This window comes from Carassius carassius, chromosome 13 (genome assembly GCF_963082965.1).
Source record: "Carassius carassius chromosome 13, fCarCar2.1, whole genome shotgun sequence".
Classification (NCBI taxonomy): Eukaryota; Metazoa; Chordata; class Actinopteri; order Cypriniformes; family Cyprinidae; genus Carassius; species Carassius carassius.
The window spans coordinates 31,519,751-31,538,868 of NC_081767.1; the positions used below are offsets into that span (position 1 = coordinate 31,519,751).

The 19,118-nt window shown below is 36.0% G+C and overlaps 1 protein-coding gene across 2 annotated transcripts in view; it reads left to right on the top strand.

Moving 5' to 3' along the window:
- Window positions 1-3,942: 3,942 nt before the first annotated feature.
- Window positions 3,943-19,118, top strand: part of zbbx (zinc finger, B-box domain containing) — a 39,806-nt gene continuing 24,630 nt past the window's right edge. For both annotated transcript variants that reach the window (XM_059565340.1, XM_059565339.1), the window contains exons 1-8: window positions 3,943-4,046; window positions 4,311-4,424; window positions 8,537-8,618; window positions 8,806-8,854; window positions 9,929-10,041; window positions 12,584-12,679; window positions 15,995-16,177; window positions 17,889-18,042. In XM_059565340.1, coding sequence (XP_059421323.1) covers window positions 3,985-4,046; window positions 4,311-4,424; window positions 8,537-8,618; window positions 8,806-8,854; window positions 9,929-10,041; window positions 12,584-12,679; window positions 15,995-16,177; window positions 17,889-18,042 — 853 coding nt within the window. In that variant the 5' untranslated portion in view covers window positions 3,943-3,984. The remainder of the gene's footprint in view (window positions 4,047-4,310; window positions 4,425-8,536; window positions 8,619-8,805; window positions 8,855-9,928; window positions 10,042-12,583; window positions 12,680-15,994; window positions 16,178-17,888; window positions 18,043-19,118) is intronic.

Genomic DNA, 19,118 nt, shown 5'->3' on the forward strand with positions numbered 1-19,118 from the left:
AAGTTTTCAGTGTACATTTAAAATGTTTTCTTGACTAATTTGAGTTAGTTTTTAAAATCACTTTTAAATAAATATTGTGCACAAATATTAGTAATTTATTTTTTTTAATGTTTTTTTCAGTGAACTTTCAAATACCTTAAAATAAATAGTTCATAATTAAAATAGGCATATTTAAGTATAATAATAAATAAATAGTATGCAAACATATTGGTTCAAATAATCAGTTTTTTATTTTATCAATACTCTTTTCATCATTTTTCCTGTCATATCCACTATCTTGAGTTGCCATTTTCAGGAATGTGTAAGATATGTGCAGCTCAATATGTATGTAAATGCTGAGAAAGAGAACATCTTATTAATATGGGACATTGCCATCTGTAGTCAGACTAATGATTTTAAATTGTTAACCGCCCTCTGGTCATAGCTCAGTGGATTTCACAAGATTTTAAAATCGGTCGTCTCGAATGAAAGCCAGCGTTAACAAATGACATTTGAATAAGCCTCTGTGATCGAGTACCATAATGGATTAAATAGCCTTGACATTTCAGCACATGCGCCACATTTTACCTCTCATCTGTCACTGTTACACCCAATGACCTCTGTGCTTTTAATCTCCCTCTCTCTCTCTCTGATTGCGATGTCCAGCTCATTTGTATGCTGTCCTAGTCCGTATATCTTGTAGGTGGCTGGAGCCAAAGTTGTGGCATATAGGATAGATTTGAATAGATATTAGACTGAATCTCACAAAACTGTCAAGACCACACCTGGATCTTATACTGTATCATAAGAGATTATATTTTGTTTAAAGAAAACAAAGCCTATTTTTAAGACCATGACGATTTTAGTTTTGCACTGTGACATTATTACATCACAGTAAAGCACATTTCCCCCAATTCTAATTCATTTCGAAATAAATAAATAAATAAATCTCATTACGGAAGACTGGAGGATGCTTGGGAATTTTCTTTTCTTGTTCATTTCTTTCTGATAACAAATCATTATTTTTGCTATTCAATTTGTTGCACCGAAATTACTTATTTCACCTCATGCAAATAATGTCAAGAATATTAATACCACCTTGAAGATGTGTAATATAAAGTAGGACCAGTAGTGAGTAGTAAATATGACCAGTAGTAAATATAATCAATACTCTCTCTCTCTCTCTCTCTCTCTCTCTCTCTCTCTCTCTATCAGACACACACACACACACACAAATCACAGTTTGCTTAATGCAGTACATGTAGCAAGGTTTCTTTTTAATATAAATAATAAGATAGATAGATAAAAACTGTTGTATCTGTAACTTTTGTATAAATTATCACACATATTACGGGATCCATCTGTGGGTCACAAACTCTTTGGTCAGTGTCATGCTGAAAGGTGAGATGGAGTGTAGCCTTGAGAAAGGGAGGGAAATGCCTGCTTCCCTCTCTCTTTCGTCGTGGTACAGAGAGAGGCAGGGAAGCAGCAAGGAAAGAGGAACGGAGAGGCAAGACCAGATCTGGAAGAATACCTTTGCAATAGCAGATCTGAAAGTTTCAACTCCAGCTGAATACAAATGAGGACTGGCTGTGTTGTGAAGTTTCTGTCCATGAGCACACACACACTTCACGTCAGGGTCTTGATCACATTAATGTTGGGGTTTCGTTTTCAATAACGAGTGATTATTACACGGCTGCATATAAATAAATAACTGGACATGAAATATTGATTGGATTTTAAATTAGTTTATTAAGTGAGCAGAAAGAAAGCGCAGAGTGGTACGAGAAACTTGAAACTATCACAGCTGTGCTGAAAATCATTTTGCTGGGATGATGCTCAATCATACAGTTTAGGATCAAAACATGCAAAACGTATTTTGAAATGAAAATGATTTTAAATAAACACCAGGTTTAAAATATCTGTATGTGGCTCCGAGTGTTTATTCTGTCAATCAGTTTATTTAATTACATCTGGATAATTTGGCCAGTGGGCAGAGATATACAAATAATGGCCAGAGATTTTTAAATAAATGTGACTTGCAAGTTTACATTGATTAAATGAAAGTGTGTTTGAAAAGATGAATACATTTGAAAATTGTATTTGAATTTGATGAAGGGAAATAAATGCATAACTCTGAAAACTAGTGAAAACAAAACAGTAGACTAATTTTTGTAGACTAATTGAGACATAAGATGCTGACGCTTTAATGAGAGTTCTTATGACTGCAATCAAAACATCCACATGAAATTTGATTTTAGTGCTGAAATGATTTTAATTAGAGAGATCAAGCTGTCCATAATTATAGGAGCAACAGAGGTCTCTCTCCTCTGTGTCAGAAAGACACAGCACGCTTGATGTACGTCAGGACTTCATTAGCACAAAGAAAACAGTAGCCTAGATCTCTGTATTTATTTTTTTCCCAAGAAACTTTTTAACAACCCCTCACACGTTCTAAACTCAGCCGAAAACACCTCAACAACCCTCCTGAGCTCCAGTAATTTCGCCGTTGTAACATTTTCATTTAAGGGTTTATGTTTATGGATTGAATTATTGTTCAATTATAATTCAGCATTTCATACGAATATATATATATATATATATATATATATATATATATATATATATATATATATATATATATATATATATATATATATATATATATATATATATATATATGTGTGACCACCCTACATATAGTTTGGGTCACAAATTAAATTATTTATACATATTTCATTTTTATTTTTACACATTACTTTCTATTCACATGTATGTATATATATTTTAATATGTATATATAGTTTTATTTTAATTACTTAAATATATGATGAGTTTGCACTGTGTAGTTCAGCTGCAATTTGTTATTATTTATTTTATTAATAATTTTAAGACACTTAAAGTATGTCATAGAAAAGTTTACTCATGTATCACTTACCTGAAATACTTACTTAAGTTGTTTTCTTAAGATACTTACCTGAATTCAGGCCAGTTGAAAGAATTAGGGCATTTCTGTACATCCGGTTAAGGTTGCTATCATTTATCATATATATTATATAGGCTAATATGTCTTTTAAGGCTATATCCCACCAAAGGTAAACGACGGGTTCAAAAAATAATAAATTAAATAAATAATAATAATAATAATAATACAATATTATTATCGCTGTTTCTGTTTTTCTTTGTTGTTGCAATCAGTAGTTCAATGCACGAGCACGTGCGCATGCCCGCTAATACGCGACGCGTTGCTATAACGACACAAGTACACAGTTTCCACAAGCGGTAGTTTGGACGGGGACAAGGACGCTGTTGATGTAAGTAGTTTTAAAAGCCTGAGAAATTCTGATAAAGTATTGTTGATACAGAATATTTTATCTCTGAAAAGCAAACAAACAAAACAAATATATTAGTTCCTTTTAACAGCCATCGCCTTTTTAGAAAGCTCTATTTAGAGTAACGTTAACGCCCAAATGCGCAGGAAACTAATTCTAAAGAGTATATATATGACAATTTATCTCTATAATCTGCCTTTTCTTTAATCTTAAACGATTGAAGTTCATAAAAAGTAAGGAATTATGAAATGTTTATAGATGATAGTACCATATTATTTGAAGTAGGTACGTTTGAGCTTACAAATACATAATAATAGTATATTTTATGTCAAATGTAACGTAAACATTACATTGTTACCATGGTTCTTTGGCCATGAAACATTGTGGTACCCTGGTATTCATTTAGATATCTTTGAACACCATGCAAATACCAGTAAATATGCAAACCATTCAGTACCATGATTTTATACCATCACTGCTCCATGTCTTTTATTTTAAATTTTTTTGTAAAGCTTAGCTGCTATTATTCATTTCACTGGCCTCTTTGTAGGTTAATTCAGTGAAATTTGTCTTATTGTGCACTGTGCATTTCTCACTCAGATCTCTAATATTTCTCAGGACACTTCAGTGGAAATTACAGCCTGTGAAGCTTGCCGTCTGATCAGAGAGCACCATGAATTTAAACAACTTTGTGGTACTTCCCAGCAAGCCCAAGTCAATGAAGTTAAATGTCAGGTTTGAACAGTCGGTTCCCTTGAGTTTCTTTTCACGCTTCAGATTTTTCACAAAATTAGCACGTTACACGTCACGGTTGTAAATGGTGGCGTTCCAAAATTTTAGCAGAATACCATGATTTTGTGTATTTAGTTGAATTATTGTGTTAAGCAGAGTGGTGGTAATAAAACAGGAAAAAGTCAGTCACACTGGTTTGTACAAGTTTATATATAGCATGTAAAAAAATATATATATGTGTGTGTGTGTGTCTATTCTCCCCCCAAGGAATCTCCGGGAACTGCGTATGGAAACAGTGCAGCTGGATCAACATGCCAAGGAGATGGAGAGCAGACTGGAGGAGCTCAGACAGCGTATGAACCAGGAGAAAGAGGAGAGGGAGTGAGTGAAACAGGGAGGGGTGGGACAGCTTGTTGAATTAATGAATGAGTGAGTAGATGAATAAATTAACGGGCCAAACAATGACTGTGACAGAGAGCGCTGAGATAAAAGAGGAAATGTAAACAATGAAATGACAATGAATAAAATGAAAAACGTAGGAAGAAACAGCAAGAGAAAGACTGTGAGGGTAAGTGTGATGGCAAAGACAGAGGGACTTCAACAAATACTTCACCTAAAATTAAGTGACATACAGCCAAGTATGGTGACCCATACTCAGAATTCATGCTCTCCATTTAATCCCGCGCACGCACACAACCAGAGCAGTTGGGGGTTCGCTGCCTTGCTCAAGGGCACCTAAGTCAAGGTTTTGCTGGCCCGAGACTCAAACCCACAACCTTAGAGTTAAGAGTCATACACTCTAACCACAAGGCCACGACGTCCCTCTTTAAATAAATATTCTGTTAGGGTTTTTTAACCTTTCCAAAACCTGTATGCAAATATTTTTTTCCCCTATACAATGACAGTTTAAAGTGACTACGGCTGTCAAACTTAAAAACAACAACAATAAAATCTTCCTAAAAGTAGTGCATATCATACAATTCCTCTAAAGCCATACATTTACATTCATTTATTTGGCAGACTTTTTCCTAAAGTTATTAGTGTTGCATTGAAGGCCCTCCTTTATGTGATGTTATGTTAAAGTTATACACATAAGATCTGATATTTTCCTTACCTGTCTGAGTCACTTTTATACTTTGTATATACTTTTTATACTTTTATTTGACTTTGCAAATATATATAAATCTAACTTGACATTCATTACTTTGGATAACGTTAGAGGAAAAAGCATGCAAGTATATGTAGTCAAGGTAGAAAAGCATTGGAAATGGAGTGACAGGGATGCCATTAGCTTTGAAATCTGATCGTCAAATGGAGTATGCAGCTCCTGCAGGTAATCTTGGGTCATGGTTTGACTTCAGAGCGATCTGGTGTGATGGAATCAGCTTAACCATCGAGTGGAAGGAAATTGAGTCATCTCGGCTTCAGCAGCTCTGCTCTCACTGCATCGCTATGCTTGTCTTCCCATTTCTCCCAAACAAATTAAGATTAAGTGAAACCCTGTGCCAAAACGAGGAAGACAGGAAATTAGTTTTCTGTCAAAATAAAAGAATAGGAAAAAATAACATCATTAGTTATTAATTTGATGTCTCTCTCTCTCTCTCTCTCTCGAGGGGAAGTCGTGGCCTAATGGTTAGAGAGTCGGACTCGCAATCGAAGGGTTGTGAGTTTGAGTCTCGGGCCGGCAGGAATTGTGGGTGGGGGGAGTGCATGTACAGTGCTCTCTCCACCTTCAATACCACGACTTAGGTGCCCTTGAGCAAGGCATCGAACCCCAAACTGTTCCCCGGGCGCCGCAGCATAAAAAATGGTTGCCCACTGCTCCGGGTGTGTGTTCACAGTGTGTGTGTGTGTTCACTGCTCTGTGTGTGTGCACTTTGGATGGGTTAAATGCAGAGCACGAATTCTGAGTATGGGTCACCATACTTGGCTGAATGTCACGTCACGTCACTTTCACTATCCCTCTTCTCAACCCAGCCCCTTTCCTTCAGCTCTTCATTAATAACACTAAAATGTGACTTCATGAATTTTAAAGGGTGGCTGTTTTAGTCATTCATATAAGCTCATAATGCAGCAGGGGAGGGAAACACTACAGTAATGGGGTAGATACAGTGAATACATCATATTCTCATATATGCTACCGAACAAATGCAAACATATATATGGAGTCGTTCTGGATGAATTATGTTGAGACAGCATGAAAAATGAATTTATCTGAAATTTTAAATATTTGTGCCTGGAAAGCAGATATATCAGTGGATGTAAGTGGTAACATATCTCAATTACGATTGCCTCCATATGGATGTTATTTAATAAAACTCTTTCAGATTAGCTCTTATCAGCAGCCATTAATCAAAGCAGAACTTCTGTTGCCGGTGCCGTGCTGGGAATGGTTGATGTTATCTTCCTCCATGCTCAACCTGTTTGCTGTTCATTGTAGCGAAGGCAGAGGACTAAAGGGCCACAGTTGAATTCATAAGAGCAGATGAGAGCCGATGGGCTCTGGCCTTATGCTCAATGGGTGAATAAACTGTACTCACAAAGTGGACCGCTGAAGCAAACTTGTAGTTTCTTTTTAAAAACTTTGTTGTTGCTTCTCTCTTCAGACCTGGAAATCAGTATATACTACAGTTCAAAAGTTTGGGGTCAGTAAGGATGTTAAGAAATTAATACTTTAATTCAATAAGGATGCATTACATTGGTCAAAAGTGAGATTAAACACTTTTATAATGGATTTTATTTGGTTTTTAAAGCTGTTTTTTCGAACTCTGTAATTGCAAGTTTATATCTCATAATTTAGATGTTTTATCTCAGAAATGTCTCAGAAACGTAATCTTAGAATTGAGAAATATAAACTTGCAATTCTTCAAAAAAATAAAAAAATCAGAATTGCGAGATAAACGTAGAATTTAGTTTACATATCCCAATTGCAAACCTTTTCTCTGAATTTTCAGCTTCTCGCAAATCTGTTTTCTGTTTACATTTTATCTCAGTTATGACTTTTTTTTTCTCAGAATTGTGGGTTTATAACTTGCCATTCTGCATCTATATCTTGCAGTTCTGAGTTTATGTTTTGGAATTCTGAGAAGAAATTATGATAAAAAAAGTTATAGTTTCGGGAGCTAAAAAGTCACAATTAGCTATATATATATATATATATATATATATATATATATATATATATCCATAAATAGTACAAGATGATTAAAATGGGAATATTTTAAACTGTTTTATTAAATGAAGTTTAAGTTCATTTATTGAGAAGACTAGCACTTTCAGAGGTCATTTTTTATCACTCTTGAAATTTTATTTAACACCAGGTTAAATGTGCAGTATAATAACCCTTCACCTGTCCCACTGCTGCCACACAATGAACTCAAGTAGCAGAGAGGTCTGATGTCTGTGACCCTGACTGGAGATAAGTGTTTGTCTTGCTGGTTGGCACTCAGTGTGCATGTGATGGTAATCCGCCAGTTGTTAGCACAACTGCCACGTTGCCTATGCATTTCTCCATAATGCTGACAGGCAGGCTTGAGCGCAGTTAATCCCCGTCCCAAACGCCCGTCTCCATCAGACTGATAAAGGCCAGCACATAAACAGCCCTTAATGAGAGTGGACAGCATGCAGAGGAAGTGTCCCCTCTCCCTGCTGGCCCCTTCCAAAGTCTCTGACTATCTCACTCTTTTATAAAATGAGATGGATTTTAGTGGAGCTGCTGAGCTGTGTATTTTTAGTTTGATCTATTCATGACTTTTCTTATTGCTTTTGGGGTTAGTTATTTAAACAAACTCCTAAGTTTTAAAGTATTACTTTACTGAGCGATTAGATTTATTATTTTTGCCTGGCGGAAGATCTCATTCAGTAAAGTCAGTAAAGTAAAAGTAGACAAGTAGACAAAGTCACATGCCCTGTCACCAACAACACATACCTCTGAGATTTTTATATTTAAACAGTCTCATTCCTGATTTATTGTTTTCAGAATTTTCACTACCCATATGAGATAAAGAGACATTTCAAAAGCACGGTTACCTCTTTACTTGCAAAATTATATCATACAGCCAGACACACATAACATTCATTTCCATCCTTTGAACACACTCGGGCTTGGGGCTCGACGCCAGTATGACAGCCCACTCTAAACAAATGGCTTCCCCCGCAATCACACTGTGAATTATTTAGACTGTTTATTTGATGTGGCAACCAAAACAACAAATCAGAAAACAAATGAAGTCGACCCTCCGTCTGTGTATCGGTCTGAATTATGTAGGGCAAATGCTTTCATGTACTGTTTGTGTTTGTTTTCCACTATTTGATATGTGCTTAATTAAAAGTTTACCATGAGTTACGCACAATATTTTATTACTTAGGGGGGTTTCGAAAAGTAATAATAAGTCCTCCAAATGATTCTTGCTTTATGAGACACACCATTAGCTATTACAACTAGTTGCAGTTCTATGATAAACTGAGCAACTTTCTATGATATTTCCACACAGGAAGAAGGGAGCTTCTCACTGGCGTTCAGCACAAGCCGGGGTTCAGACCGTCAAGACAAACAAGGAGAACGCACCTCACAGAGTAAGAGTTTTCATGTGGATACATAAAATAAACATCTGTCAGCCTGTGTATCTGTTTAAAATAGTCTCAATCAGGCTGACTTCACCTTCATTCATGCCAGGGATAGCCTTTCTAGAATTAACTGCATGAACAGTTCAGCGATGGCTTTGGTGATAATGTGGTGTTTGAAATTTGTTGTTTCGGACAGTTCTCTCCAGGCAAGATGAAGATTAGAGTGCTGAAGGACGAGCCTGTAGGTGGGTGGACTGGAATCTGACATGTGTTTTGCCTGGCTTGTTTTGAACTCATTTTCCCATTTCCTCATTTTCATTTATCACTTGGATACAAGCATAGTGAAGTCTTAACTACAAATCCCTTCTTTTTTTGTAGGAATTTCCAAATGTTACAAGTCAAAAGTCTAGTAACTGAAACAAAACTTGTTCCAAACAATAGGGTAATTATTAAGTCATCACATGTACTGTATCTGTTGCAGACATTGCACTGCAAAAAGTTATTTTCTTGGTCATTATTTTTGACTTATTTTCCAGTAAATGTCCTTACATATACTGGAGAAGCAACACACTGAGTAGGATAAGATTTGTTATTGAATTATTAGGGACCAAGCCCTGAAGGGGCTGTAGTTAGGGGCCATCTGTCTATAGCTGTCTAATGCAGTGTGAGTCTATGGCAGCCCTATGAGTGGAACATAGGAAAATTATCAAATTTAGCACCTTTGTAGTGATCTGACCAACTGTGGGGTCCCTAGGACCAACTCTATAGTGACACCACCAGTTCAAAAATTCCCTTTTCAAATCGTTATAACTTTTGCACATAACAAAATTTTAATTGAGTTTATCGGATTCCTCTCTTTATGCTGATCACATTCAATAGCTTACACAAAGAGTCCACCCATTCACACAGTCTTGATGAAAATGGCTCCATCTTATTAATTAATTGACTATTTTATCCAAAAGTTTTGTTTTTTAAGAGCATTCATGCAGGTTAGTTTATATGGCACATAATGAACACATTACAAAGGATCCTTTGTTCCCTGGGTTAAACTTTTTGGAACAGTAGTTTGGATATACTTCCATATTGAATCATTAACTTAGTAACATGCTATGCACCAGCTCTGTTTTAATCTACTGTCGAGTCTCACATGTGTGATGCACTTGCTGAACTGTTAAGAGAGTCGATGCCGTTGTGGAACATTCCAAATCAGTCAGATGGCATGATTCTCTCAGAAGATACCATCCTATGTAGGCAGATTTCATGTGCAGAGTTCTGAATTGTGTGTGTGTGTGTGTGTGTGTGTGTTTGTGTTACTTAAGCAGTACAGAAGCAGGTAATAGCGGAACGAGTTGCCAAGGTACATGGCACTAACAGGAAGCTCAACCTGAGGGGAAAAGTCTGTGGACAGTGTGAAGTTCAGCTGGCCGGACTGGTGAGTTTTCATCCGTTATGTTATGTGAACAGAACTATTCTTAATTCCAAACTATCCATCCCTTTCATTCATCATGCATCATGTCTCCGGTATACACTGCTGCTCTAAAGTAAGCATTATTTTTGCTAAATTTTACATTTATTTGATCAAAAAAACTGTAAAAACTGTAAGATTGTGAAATATTATTACCATTTAAAATGAAATGTATTCCTGTGACACAAAGGTGCTTAATATTTTTGTGGAAACTGTAAAATATTTTACAGTATTTAAAATTTACAGTTTGCTCATTTTACTGTCACTTTAGATCAATTTATGCATCCTTACTGAATAAAAGCATTAACTGTTTTCCAAAAACATATCACTGACCTTTTGAACTTTTTTGCTATGAGTGTTTCTGGGCAAGCTAATCTAAATATCCTTGAGAAACAAAATTTTTTCTATAAAATTATTTCTGCACATGCAGACATTTACACAGATCTTTAATGAAGCCTGCCATGCCACTTCATGTATTATTGTTTTCCCACGCTGTTATAGTGGTACCATGAACTTCAAATAAACCCATGCCTAGTCAGACATATCGGTTAAGCAGCTTTTTCAACCAGACTAAGGTACAGATAGTCAGAGTCTGTCTCTTCAAGACTAAAGTGCATGATATAAGGGTGTGTTATCCTTCATCATTTCAAATAAAAGAGCTTCCTTGGCTCCTAACAGTAAGATTCCACTTTTTACTTTGGCAGCATTAGATTGAACTGCTGATAAATACAGAGCTGCAAATATATTGCTACTCTTCCAACAGGATTTCTCAGCAACGAAGACATGAAGTGCAGATTCTGTTGTCCGGAAGCCCTCTTAAAAATCGGTTTGGGGAGAATGCCACTGCTGTAATTTATTTCAGTGGTGTCATGCTGAAATTAGACCTTTTTTATGTGGCCATTAAAGGAGCCGGTAATGGGCACAGCTGTAGATTCACAGAGCTGCACTGTATTTACCCTTTTCTTTATTCACCGTGAGTGTGTGTGCGTGTTTGTGTGGCCGAATTAAAGGGGACCCTGTCACCCTTGGGAGATTTGGGACTTTCATGCTCTGCTTGAGTGCTTTGAGACAGACAGTCTCGAGGGGAAATGTACCTGTGGAATTTGCACACAGGCATTTGGCTGTCAAAGACAGCAAGTGTGTTAAAGCGAATGTTCGGGGTGTGTGTGTATGTCTGTCTCTATGTATTTATGGATTTGTAGAGCCAAGGCTTCCTAAGGGTTTCCTCCTTGCTCACTCAAACAACCCTAGAGGATCTAAAGTTGAGCTGAAAGCTGTTGTTTTGTTCAGAATAGAATGTACTATACTATTTACTCTAAAATGCATGTAACACTGGATACTGCCTGCCTTCTTAATTTTTCAATATGTGAAATATACTTCTCAGACATCATGCTTTTAAATAAGATGCTTACTGTACATAGAAAAATGGCTGATATCTCCAATTTCTCATGATTGACTGGCTTGTATGGCACATCCAGTAGTTAGTTGAAAGTAAACTAGAAACTAGAAATCCATGAGCAGAACTGTATATTCAGCTTTGTGAAATTATCTGTAAATGTCTGCTATGTACAGTATGAAGATGCAGAACTTCAGCTTTGAAATAGGAAAAATTTGGACAGACATTGCGAAGTCTACACATTTCCACTTATTTGAATGAGTTGGTGTTTACTACTTTAGATAAGCTCTTCCTTAAACAGCATGTAAAACAAACCAAATTGTGACCGGTCACTTGACCTTTATCCTAATGAAGTGGAGAGTGTGAAACTATGGCTGCACACAGAAGAGCATACTACCTTTACTTTATCTGACAGAAATATTGTGAGTTGTATGCTGTATATGTTTCCACCTATTTTAAGTTGCAAAACTATTTATCAGACTATAGTCAGTGTTATTAATTTGTCATGCTGGTCACAGAAGGTCAAGTAGAGCACACTGCATTGTGGGATACATTATTTCATGCACTGTGCTTTGCCTCCACATTTTGGCAAATGTAATATGTAAAATAGATATTCGATACAAACATACTATGTGCAAAAATGTTCATTTAGTAGACTGCAGATATATTATTCCAAACATATCCAAAGTCTGTCCAAATGGAATTCAAACTCTTCCAAGCATCATGCATCTCTCAAGCTGGAGTGCTGCATCATCATACAGATGTTCAGACCGAATAAATCAAGACAGCAGGCTGGATTCATTTACAAGTGGCTCTTCAGCTGTGGGTTTGATAGACCTTCCTTTAAATTCTTGTGCTGCTATGCAGTCTGTCTTTCTATCTGTCCATCGGTCCATCAAACGGCCTATCCTATCATCCTCCGCATCCATTTACAATCTGTAACAAAATAATGAGCTCCCTTAAGATATGTGCAGCTCCCTTCTCTCCATTTTAATATGTATCGTGTTAAGCAAAAAGTGCAAGATATTTAAATATATATTGCTGATATTAAAGTTTTTTGGGGTGAATGTACCTTGCTGTACAAATCCTGGGCTTATTTAATTGTTGTTTCAGATGTGTGCAGAATGCGGAGAGGATTATTGTGTGGGCTGCTTCGTCAGATTCCACCAGAAGGGGGCACTGAAGCGCCATCGTATGGTTCCCGTACAGGTGAGGAGGTGTTCTGACAACCACCCTCCATCCCACACACACACACACACCCTCAGCAGTGCCAGGCACAGACCTCCAGATTCAGTCTTCCTCCTCCATGCCATTTCTTAGAAACGCAGAATGCTGTTGACCATTAGTGGTAAATCTGCTCACTCTAACCCAACTCTAATTACACACACCTTTTGCCAGGTTAGAGAACAGCCACACAAACACAAACAGCTGATGTGTGTTCACACACACTCGCTTCCGTCAGCTTGAGTTTGTTTTAGAGACTTGAGTGGCCCTATGGTTTTATAAGGTGAAAACTCTTAAGTCTGACCACTTAGAAAAGTACCTGCACTTTCGTTCAGGAAGGTTGCCTTAGCCAATGCAACAAATAAGCAGCATAATGATTTTGTTTTTTTTCTTCATTTCTTTTTGTTCCCATTAAATTAACTTTATGTAAAATTAACTGTGCTCATTAAATTACCTTTTAGCTATGTGATTTTACTATTATAGTATCACTCTGATCTACACTTACTTAAATGACTAATGAAGGTTGACACTATTTACACTTATGTGTACCTAACTATGTACAACCATAATTAATACAACCATTTACAATAACGTTCAAAAGTTTGGAATCATTAAGGTTATTTAGTTTTTTTGAACTCTCAATTAAACTCATTAAAGCTGCATATATTTGATCAAAACAGTAAAAAACAGAATTATTATGTATTATTATTACAATATAATGAAATTCTTTTTTTTTTTTTTTTAAATCTTCTGCAACATAATTATCTTTACTGTCATTTTTAAACAATTCAATGCACCATTGCTGAATAAAAGTGTTCTTACTGACCTTAACATTTTGCATGGTAGTGTATCACAGTTTCCACAAAAATATTAAGTAGCAAATCATCATATTAGAATGATTTCTGAAGGATCATGTGACACTGAAGACTGGAGTTATAATGCTGAAAATTCAGCTTTGCATCAGAGGAATAAACTACATTTTAAAATAGAAAATAATTTCGAATTCTACTTATATTTCATAAAATTCCTGTTTTTACAGTATTTCAGTCATTCAGACTGTTGAGTCAATTTGGAAAAGTCAGCTCATTATGGTTTCTATAAGCGCTGACCCCAGAGCATGCAGGGAACATACTTCACCATGACCCAATGTCCTAAAGCACTACACATAGGCATAAAAATATGTTTAGGCATCATCATGTGTGTGTCAGTGTTGATCGTAGCATTTGAGGTGCTCCAATTATTGCATACTATAGGTATGCTGGAATGGTGTGGAGATCAGCTCTTCTTCTGAGAAGATGACACTGAGCGGCCCACATAAACCCTTGGCATCTGTCTTCATGTTTATATCCCATCATGCAGCATTAGGCAGCAAATGTGCATCTCCAAACTTACTTCTGCCCTGTGTGACGCTCACCCTGCACTGCCGCATACTGAAAGCTGTAGTTACACAAACACAAGCAAACAAGTCCAGATGGAGGAGAAACAGAAGAACCCATAGGCTCTCTTCTAGTGAGCTTCCTCGCTGTCTACTGTCTACATCAGTGTTATTTTAGTATAATATACCATTATAAAATGTATTAAAGGTATTACATGTATTATTTTTTTGGCCAAAAATAAAAAATCTGTGTAAGTTTCTTGCTTCTGTTGAACACAAAATATATTTTGAAGAATAGCAAAGGTCCCCATTGACTTCCATAGTAATGTTTTTCCACGCTATGGAAGTCAATGGCTACCAGCAACTGTTTGGTTACCAACATTCTTTCAAATATCTTCTTTCGTATTCAACAGAAGAAAAGAAGCTTATACAGGATTGGAAAAAAAACATAAATTATAAGTAAATTATGACAAAATTATCCTTTCTGGGTGCTGCTTGAAGGGAGTGTGCAGTCTTGGCAAGAAACTAAGGATTGTATTTAACTACACTGGGCTCTGATGCAGCTTTATGCATCCTAATCCTGTTGAATTTGCTTCCATTGGGGAAAAGGGAACAAATATTAATATTTTTGTCCCTAGGGTTTGTTCTTTGCAAGCTTGGTTTATCTACGTCTGTTTTTGATAGAGAGGCATTTGCCCATTTGCTTTTGATGCAGTCTCTTTTATCTCAAACTGCACACATTTATTCTCCCTTTAATAGTTTCCTATTGCTTTCTATTGTCTGAAAATCACTATGCAGAGATAAACTAATTCATTTGCTATTGTTTACTGTAATTTGAGTGCATAATAAAAATCTATTCACGAGACAGTCAAGGTTTTATCTGGTGAGGTAAGAGAAAGCATTATTCAGCAGCCACGACCACCGTAATGGCCACTAACAATGTTATCTTAAGGACATAATGTCATAAAGAGGAATTTGTTGTCTGGGTACCAGTTATTGGGTGTATTATATGATTTCATGACTATTATTCATTTGCACTTTTTATGGCGAGATTTGATAATGTTTGCAGTAATCAGTAATAAAAGGAGCAATTACCTGGTGTAAATATGATCAAATTAAAGGAACCCTACCATGCTACATGTAAGTGTTCTCTGGGTTTTAGGTTTCGCTGTGTATTGTATGACATATTTCATGGTTACTACTTTTAAAATGAAAAGTGCACTATTTGTTTAACATTTGTATAACATTTGTTTTCAAAGTTGTACATAAAGCAAATATTATTGGATGTCATACAAGAAAATACTGTTTCAGGTTTTCTACTTCAAAATTTCACGTTTAATTCAGTGTGTAACTTGCCATTTCTTAGCAATTGTTTGTGAAATTTGTTAGCAATTTCTGAGTGAAAATTGCTTCTACACCATTTTTCCTCCAGTGTGTACAATGTCCTGCCCAACGGTGTTATTTTAGTGTCATTTCATTATATAAGACACTATTATATTTTTTTATTATTCTTTAAATGTCTATGTGTGTGTGTGTGTGTGTTTGTGTGTGTGTGTGTGTGTGTGTGTGTATATATATATATATAAATATATATTAATCTAAATAAAAATGAGCTGAAATAAAAAAGATTAAGTTCAAGTTTCAAGTTTTCTTTTTAGTTTTAACCCTGCTGCCCCATAGACTAGACTACATTATTGTTTCTTGTTTCTACAACTGACAGATTAGTTTTTTATTGGAGGCAACAGCATGTCACAGATGATGTGTTTTGAACACAGGACATCCCAATTAATGATTTGGATGAATGCTTTACCTATAAGGAGTGTGCATTCATTCGGTTGCATCAGTACATTAGCCGAATCATTAACAGGATGCATTTGTACACTTTGAACTGAAAGTCTGACTGAAATCTATGCTTCTTCATCCAGGCAGAGCTCCAGACCCCTGTCAGCACTCGGGATGTGTTGGGCCGCCTCCAGCAGCAGGTAAGCAGCGAGGAGAATCAACAAGGTGCATCCCCTAAAACTGCTGATGAAAGTGAAGCTACAGAGAAAAGATCAACTCCTAGGAGCCTTTGGCCCACTTCTGATTACAATATACACCACACACAGGTGAGCCACTGATTGTTTGGGGTGGTACATCAAACTGCTTATTAATTGAATCATACATTTAGCTTCTTTAGGTAAAATCCAGTTACAAATGGATAATGCATAAAAGACGGATTTATTATGTACATTGTAATTTTTTATTTCTGTTCATAAATAATTGTAACCAAATTTAAACTGCAGTATAATATTTGCAGATATCATATTGTGCATTATAAGGTGCATTGAAAAACATAATTAAGGCATTAAAAAAATGTTTATAATGCATTGTACTGTATATAAAATGTTACCTGTATGTGAATGTTCCGTCAAGCAGTTTGCCTATTTCACATTTCATTGTTAACTAAGCTATTGCAAACTATTTTTTAACAAACTTTTTAGCAGCACATGTCCACAAAAAACAAGACATTACAAGCATGAGTTAAGGAGTTTTGAAAGAAGTTTATTTTTCTGCACAGTGCATTATAAAGCTATTTATGATGTACATGCAATGCATTATACAGTATGTTTTCATAAATAATTGTAACCAAAGTTAAAATACATTATATTTGCAGATTTGGTTCATCTTAAATGGATCTTTTAAAAATGTGTTTTAAAGGAACACTCCATTATTTTTGAAAATAGTCTCACTTTATAACGCAAGGCCTGAAAATCGTCCCCAGCAACTCTGCTATTGCAGCAACAACACAAACTAGCTGGGCACTATCTTCAGGTGCTGCGTAATATCACTGCGCCTGCTGCACCCATGATACGGCAGCAAAAGTTCCTTGATTATTACGCAAGAATGAGAGTATAGTTCCTAGCCATATCAGCCTAGAAATTCACAACTTTTCATTTTCCATCGGTCTTAGTACACAGTGTAACTACAGAAGAGTCAAGTTTAAATGGGAAAAAATATCAAAACTCTTTGGTCATTTTTGAGTGAGATGCTAACGGTCTAATCAGATTCTATGATCTATGCTAAGCTAAGCTAAAAGTTCTACAACCAGACCCGGAGATCGGCTGAATGGATTCGAAAACAGTAAAACTCAACTGTTTAACTGTAGGGGAGATGGAATATTAGCCAATTTTCAAAAAAAGTGTGGTGTTACTTTAATGCATTACTTTTTCTGTGTAACAATGAATAGATAGATGAGATCACACAATGCATTACAAGGGGCATTACAAGTCAGAATTAATGCATTAAATATACTTTTATGATGCATTATATATGAAGATTTCTACTAAAGTGTAACCATATTGTACAATATAATTATAATTTACATTTTTTTTTTTAAATGTAGTTTATTCCTGGGATGCAAAGCTGTATTTTCAGCATCATTACTCCAGTCTTCAGTGTCACATGATCCTTCAGAAATCATTCTAATATGCTGATTTGATGCGCAAGTAACATTTTCAATGTTACAAATAATTTTTTTGGAAATAAGAACATTTGTTTATATAATTTGATGAATAGAAAGTTCAAAAGAACAGCAGTTTTTTTTTTGCTTTGTTTTTTTAATCGATGCAACATATAAATGTATAGTACTGCAACATCTGATCAATTCAATGCATACATCTTGTGTTCTTGTTGGCAGGAATGAAGTCAACATTTGAACACAAAACCTCTCTCAACTTTCTGTAGAGTGTGGAGACTTGGCTATGTGCTCCATTTAATTGAATCTCCATCTCTCACTGTCTCTGTCACTCTTATTGTGTTCTCTGTGTCTCGCCTCAGGTGTTGTTCATGAATGACGGTGTTGACTTGGAAGATGAGGAGGCTGGTGAGGAAGAGGACAGCTCTCTGCAGAGAGGAGGCTTTGATGAAGAAGAGTCAGCCAGGTCCTTCCAGGAGGCTCTGAAAGAGTGGAGAGAGGGAAGACAGAGACCAGGTAACACACACATTTATGCATCTGAGTGTGTGTGGAGGTGCTACAGTCAAACCACAGTAATAAAGTGACATGCTGTCAGGTTCGTGTGAGCTGCCACATATATTCCCTTGCAGGCTGTCTGAACACACACAAACAGTCTCTCATAAAGCACACTCATGTGTGGCATTGACTGATATAACGCACGCTGCAGGTGCGTCAGGGCTGCTGATTGGTTGCCAGGTAACTACATTCAGTATATGCATGACAAACATGTTCTCGATGATAACGTGTGTGTGTTTTCAGGCGCTGCGTGCGGTTTGCTGAAATGCCTCCATTATTTGACAACATATGATTCAATGAGTTTAAAAAACTATTCTCAGAAACTTGAATGATGATGCCAGTTCACAAGAAATTCAATCTGTTAGGGCTATTAGTCAAGAACAGCAGGATATTTGTTGCTAAATGAGAGCAGACGTGAGGTCTTGTGCATACTGGTAATTCTAAACTTACTATGTTTTAGGAGTAGTGTACTTTATGCAATGATCAACATCACAACCTCATCACAATGATGTCATCAGGTTATCTTGCAGTTTATTAGTGGCAGATTCATAATAATAAAGCTTAGAAGATTAACCAGCTTTGATCTTGATGCTCGACTTTATCAAAAGTAAAATGGGTGATTAACTTAATACCCTACTTTACATTAATGCAAAGGCAATGATTTTATTATTTATAGTATATAGTATTGCTTCAACTGCTTACGATCATAATTTGAAGCAAACTGTTATTTAAATTAGTAAACCAGAGACAAGAAATGTCATGAGCTGGCTTTGATGTAACGGTCAGAATTAACAGAGGAGCAATTTATTTTGATCCATGGTGATACATATTTCACATCCAGTGTAGACATGGTGTTACGTGAAATTTGATTATTTATTTATATATATGCATATTTTACATATTTCATGCTGCGAATATAGTAAAAGTAGTATGCTTGCCTGTTATTTCAAACATTGTTTATGTATAGTTGGGTTTAAAGCTGAATAGGACAGCCGTTCTTACACTCGATTGAATCACACTGCAGCAAAGTAAAGTTA